The sequence below is a fragment of the Ascaphus truei genome, chromosome 9, assembly GCF_040206685.1.
Source record: "Ascaphus truei isolate aAscTru1 chromosome 9, aAscTru1.hap1, whole genome shotgun sequence".
Lineage (NCBI taxonomy): Eukaryota > Metazoa > Chordata > Amphibia > Anura > Ascaphidae > Ascaphus > Ascaphus truei.
The window spans coordinates 1,315,401-1,321,751 of record NC_134491.1 but is presented as its reverse complement, the minus strand read 5'-3'; the positions used below and the strand labels follow the sequence as shown (position 1 = coordinate 1,321,751).

The following is a 6,351-nucleotide window of genomic DNA, read 5'->3' as shown; positions in this document are numbered from 1 at the left end:
AGCTTAGAAAAACACCTTTCTAACAGATATTGGGATAGTGACCCACCCCCCTCCTCCATAACCCCCTCCTCACCCCACCCCCTCCTCCATAACCCCCTCCTCACCCCACCCCCCTCCTCCATAACCCCCTCCTCACCCCCTGTGCGCTGTAGGCACTGACATGCAGCTGTGTGTCCCTCACCATCACACTTAGAGTGTAAGTTCTTCAGGCCAGTGTTGCCCTTTCCCTGACACATATATACAGACAGGGGGGGTGGGGTGGGGGGGGGGGGGGGGGGGGGGTGGTGTGTGTGTGTGTGTGTGTGTGTGTGTGTGTGTGTGTGTGTGTGTGTGTGTGTGTGTGTGTGTGTGTGTGTGTGTGTGTGTGTGTGTGTGTGTGTGTGTGTGTGTGTGTGTGTGTGTGTGTGTGTGTGTGTGTGTGTGTGTGTGTGTGTGTGTATACACAGCCTCTGTATTCATATTAAGTTCTGTGTAATTATTTGGTGACCTGAAGTTCTCTATTTAGTTTTGGTTTGTGTGGGGAAGGGGGGAGGAGGGGGGCTGTCCTACACCCTGAGCCCCATCCTCCTTGTGCTTCTCTGACCCCGCCCACCTCTTGCCCCGCCCCGGTCCCCCGCCCACCTCTTGCCCCGCCCACCTCTTGCCCCGCCCCCGGTCACCTCTTGCCCCGCCCCCGGTCCCTTGCTCTTATAAGGAGCGCGGAGCTGTGTGTGCAGAGCGGAGGGAAGTCAGCGCAGCGCGCAGAGAGATTAAGTGCCGCAACTGCCCTTATATACATGTATGTGCCTTTGTCTATTGCGCCTCTATGATGTATGTGTCAATATTTGCATGTATGTGCATGATGCTTCTGTGCTGATGGGCACACACGGGGCAGTGCTGGGTGTGGGGTACCCCTGTGCAGTGCTGGGTGTGGGGGCAGTACTGAGTGTGTGGTACCCCGAGGCACACACGGGGCAGTGCTGGGTGTGGGGGCAGTACTGAGTGTGTGGTACCCCTAGGCACACACGGGACAGTGTTGGGTGTGTGGTGGGGGCAGTGCTGGGTGTGGGGTACCCCTGTGCAGTGCTGGGAGGTGCAAGAAACTTAGATAACGTCTGTTTACTTTACATGTGACTAAGAGGGGTCATTTATGAGGGGCCCGGGGTCTTTGTGTTGTTTAGTTTAGAGGTATCAAAGTACCAAGGTATGTTACATCCAAGTGTCCTGATTACATGAAGCAATTGGAAGAGTTAAAAAAATATATATATATATTAAAAATATATATATATATATATCTCCTGTGACTGCCTCTGATTTCTAAAGGATCTCTATTTATTTGGGCGAACTCTTGAAAGATTGAAACTATATTTAGTATTTAAAAATAAGAAGGGGAGAGATGTTCTAACACAGCCCTTAAAAAAAGAAACTGGAATTGCAGAATTTGTATAAGTGGTTCTCCAGGTGCAATAATATACTAACGATATTACTTATTATATTATTATTATTATTAATAATTACTACTTACCACCTGTAGTATTACGAGCTTAAAGAACACACATTATAATGAATGTTTCAAAGTCTGCTCCTGTGGTTTCTATTCAATGTTTTTTTGCCTTCCTCCTATCAGTCAGTAACTGACACCCCAGACTTGTTGCTTTTAACCCTGACTGTCTGTTACTTTGCAGGTTCATCATGCATCTCCTGTCTCTCACCTGGGGGATTTTAGGTGGGTAAAACTGAACTTTTCTCCCGTGTAACGAGGTTTGGGAATATATCTATATCTATATTATATATCTATCTCTATCAAGACGCAGTGTAGAAATCCAATATTTTTTTAGCACATCATTATAAACCCAGGCGACTTCCCAACATTTTATTAATCCCTTTAGCGGCAGGAGGCTGTCCCCCTGTTTTAGTAAAACTGACTAGTGTGAGGATTTGCTGTGAGCTGCATTGTTCTGTAATGTATCAAAAACGCTCTTTTTTTAGGCATCTTTCTGCGGTCCGTGGACTCCAGCACTGTGGACAGTAAGTGAATACAATTATTCTATTATAGATAGTGGCATTCCAGCTTTGTTCTGTGGAACCCTAGGGGGCTCACAGGAGGTTACAAGAGGACCATCCAAAAAATTGGTAATGGTGGATAATTATCTCTTCAAAACCTAATCATTTTATTGCACTATTCCTTAGTCTAATCGTTATAAATATGATTACATGTTGCACTTTAATGCTATACATTCTATAATATATATATATATGTGTGTATAAGTGAAACAGAAAGCTGTTGGTTTATTTAAATAAGATCTATGCTGTGCCACAGCAAAAAGGATTTTTGGTGCATTTGATAAGCAGGCTTGGGTTCACAATAAATATTTAGAAGGTTGAAAACATCTGCTCTATGAAATTGCATCCACTGTGTATACAGTACGTGAGTGTATATGATGTATGTGTCTGGCAGAGTTTTGGTACTCTAGGGATGGATTTGATAAGTGAAATTAAAATTCATTCCCCTTTAAATTAACACAAAGTCAAGATTTTTCACTAATTTATTTAGTACGTAAACAGGTGAATAATTGTAATCAAATATTTATTCTGTTAGAGAGATCTCTGCAGTCCCAGCAGCTTATGCACAAGATAACCTTGTACGATGTATACAGTATGTTGGTTTGTTTCATGCTACCGCAGAAAATATTCTTGCCTAGGAGATAGAAAGAGGGGTTAGGGTTCGATATATGGGACTCCGTTTTGCTGATTTGTGGGTGAAGATTTTTGATCTGTTCAGTTATCCAATTCAAAGCAGCCTGAAAATAAGTGATTATCCTAAAGAAATAACAAAATCTAGAACCTCTGAAAAATAAATCAAATATTTTTTGTAATTTTATCGCATTTCCCGATGCTCAGATAACCAGGAAGATTAATAGGGGCGCGTGAAGGTCGTTTTGTAGAAAACATATTTTGTTGTACAATATAACTGCATGTTTACACATTCACATCGTTACGACTGGGATAGGTTGGACTTTGTGAATGGGAAAACCGCATTTGTGTATGTTTTCGTTGTGGCATCGATGCCTGTGACAATGTGGCGTTCTCCGTGAGTTATACAGCTGCACTTAGATTGTAAGCTCTTCGGGGCAGGGACTCCTTTTCGTATTGTTTTATGTCTGAAGCGCTTATTCCCATTCTGTGTTACATTATTATGTCCAGTGTATCACTGCTGGGAAGTGCTGTGTACATAGATAGCGCTATATAAAGATATACATACATCAGAGAAAGAGATGTACATGTGTAACCCGATCAATTCCAAGGGTTATTGTGTTTCCTAATTCGAGCCGTGGACCCTCCGAGCTGAGATGCGCCACTCTTATCCACACTCTTATCTCCGGGGACGCCCCACACTCTTTTCTCCGGGGACGCCCCAGTTCCCGGGATACTTAACGGTGTAATTGTTGGTGTAACTTCCTAGACATTAATGTGGTATTTCTCCCCCCCCCCCCCCCCCATTCCACCTTTGAATTGTCTCACAAGAGCCGTGAGATTTGGCAGCCATTTTAATTTCCCTAACGGGGAGGAAAACATCGACAACTAAATTGGTAAATCCGCGGAACTACACACACCCCACTCCCCACTCCCACTTCAAATTCAGTCAAAATAATTAATAGTTTAAACTGGGGGTGCGCCAGATTTTTCAGGGGGGGGCGTGGCGGTTGCAGAGGCTCCGTGCGCTTCCCCAAGCCATTTAAATGAAATGCCAGGGGACTGCGTGAGGCCTCTGCAGCTCACTTACCTTCTCTTCGGCGACGCGTCAAATGACGCTGCGGGGTCACGGTGCCATGGCAACGTGATATCATATGACCCACGGTGTCATGGGGGGGGAGAGCAGGCGGGCGTAGCAGGGAGTTTGCGCTCCCCTGGTTTAAACAAAACCTCAGACGGGATTGCGGCATTAATGTCGCTTGGCTACGTTCCAGTTGCACTGCCATTCCGTTGATAATACCTCGTTACGCAAGGTGTGTGTGTGTGTGTGTGTGTGTGTGTGTGTGTGTGTGTGTGTGTGTGTGTGTGTGTGCGTGTGTGTGTGTGTGCGCGTGTGTTTATAACCCTGGAAGTTATCAGAGCTACTTTTGGGGGAGTTGTTGTTTAAAAACAAAAATACTGTTAAACAGAAAATCTGCAATTGTTAAATAGTGTAACGCCTGCGTGTGCAGGAAAAGAAGAATCAAATGTCACATATTCCAAAAACGGGCGCAAAATAATGATATAGGAACATTACAATAAGATCCTTAATATGTCCGTGCAAAATGTACATTTTAGTTGGGGTTTTGCCATAAAGTATTTGGGCAGCAAGTTAAACAAAGTGTAAACATTTTCTTCCCTGTTACAGCTTTTGCTCAAGAATTAGCTCCTGCCATAGCGAGTCAATAAAATGGTTCGAAAACATAACTCATTTCTTTCTTCTTTTTTTTTTTTTGTATAAACCCTAAAGAGGAATATTAAAGATTTTTTTCTCTCTCCAAGATTCTCTGGTGTTTGTGGAACGGTTATTTAGGGGACAATAGATGGTAACTTTACTCTCAGTATTTTTTTTTCTTTTTGGCTTTTTACAATCTCTCTTTATATTTTTTTGTTTCAAACCGTTTTTATTTGTTTTTCAAATATAATCAGGGGAGGGGGGTTGGTACAGAACAGAAAGGGGGAAAAGGAAGGGTGGGGAACAACAGAACCAACAAAATCAAATCAACAATACACTTCAAAGATAATAATCATAACTTTAACAATACTAATGAAAAACAAAAAATAAGTACAGCTCAACCCCCTTATAACGCTGTGCTTGGGGTCCAAAGAATCACATCACGTTTTAAGCGGATCGCGTTAGAAATAATGTACAATTGTATGCGTTGCACAATAAAGTATTTAAGATACCAATAATCGTGTTGTAAAGTATTCATATATACGAAAACTGGGAGCCACGCTTGCATCGCGTTATAAGCGGATTCGCGTTGTAACGGGTCGCGTTATAACGGGGTTGAACTGTATATAGGGGATGGATAGGGAAGGCAAGAGACACCAGTGATAATAACCTTAATAATTCCCAGAATCTTTGGTATAGTATGGTTTGTAACTATTGAACAATTTTTCCATTATAGAAACATTTTGACATTTTTAATATCTTTATATTTGTATATCTTGTAATGTCGCTATATCTTCTGGAAAGGCATGTAACCACAGAGTCCAGATCTATTATTTTTCTCCGACTCCCGAGTATTTTTATGGGGAGCAAGGAATGTATAAATATAGAAAACCCTTCTCCCCTCCAGCACTTCCTTCCTAGAAGAAACACATCACTGCTGGATAGATTATTTAAATTTCCGCAGCACAGCGAGAAATGGAGGAAGAAAAACAGAATGTGAATCTACACACGCAGCCCCCCCCCCCATTCCCTGTCTGATCCCGGAGCCGGGAGAAGGCAGGAATAATGCAGGGATAAGGGAGGAGCTGTAGAGGAGATTCATTAAAGCTGCAGTTCAGTCTTTTTTTAAATTTATTTTTTTATTTCAATAGTTTAATGTGTGCAATCTCTAATTACCTAAAGAACTGTATAGCTGGCAGTCAATTCGTTCTCCATGTATTGATCGGCGAAATTTGGTGACATCATTAGTGAAGGGATCTGTTTTTCCTCTGCTTCTGTCAGTCAGTGGAAGCTCATGAATATTCATGAGCACTCCTGCACTGACATGTTCTAGAGGGAGGGCAGGGCTGACAAAGGGGTGTACCAGGGCTTGTGACAGGACATGAAGGGGCAGTGCCTTAGCAAATGGCTGTTAAAATAGAATACAAGAAAATTGGTCTTTCAAAGTTGTTGTTTTTAAAACAGAAAATGCTAAAAGTATTTTTTCTTACTACAGAACTGATTTATTTAAAAAAAACACACATGCAGGATATTGACTGAACTGCAGCTTTAAGTAACTGGTGTTTTGTAAACAGCATGGAAAGACTTATCACCCCCCAAATTATTCCGAAGCTATATCCATGATATGCGACTTTGAGAGCAGACCTGTGAGGTTTGGAAAATGATGTACCCCGATAATTTCATCTTTTGGCCATTAAAAGGTACCACTCCAGGACTAATTATAGCGACTGCAATGTGTAATATATATTATATATATATATATATATATATATATATATATATATATATATATATATATATATATATATATATATATATATATATATATATAAAAAATATATATATATATATAAAAAATATATATATATATATATATATATATATATATATATTTTTTTTATTTATTTTGTTTTAACCCATTTCAGTGCCAGGTGACATTTAAATGGTTCCTAGTCTGAACTGAA

General features: G+C 41.3%; 1 protein-coding gene across 5 annotated transcripts in view; it reads left to right on the top strand.

Annotated features, from left to right (window-relative positions):
- Positions 1-680: 680 nt before the first annotated feature.
- Positions 681-6,351, top strand: part of COCH (cochlin) — a 42,601-nt gene continuing 36,930 nt past the window's right edge. For all 5 annotated transcript variants that reach the window (XM_075613185.1, XM_075613189.1, XM_075613186.1 and 2 more), the window contains exons 1-3: positions 681-778; positions 1,665-1,705; positions 1,969-2,007. In XM_075613185.1, coding sequence (XP_075469300.1) covers positions 777-778; positions 1,665-1,705; positions 1,969-2,007 — 82 coding nt within the window. In that variant the 5' untranslated portion in view covers positions 681-776. The remainder of the gene's footprint in view (positions 779-1,664; positions 1,706-1,968; positions 2,008-6,351) is intronic.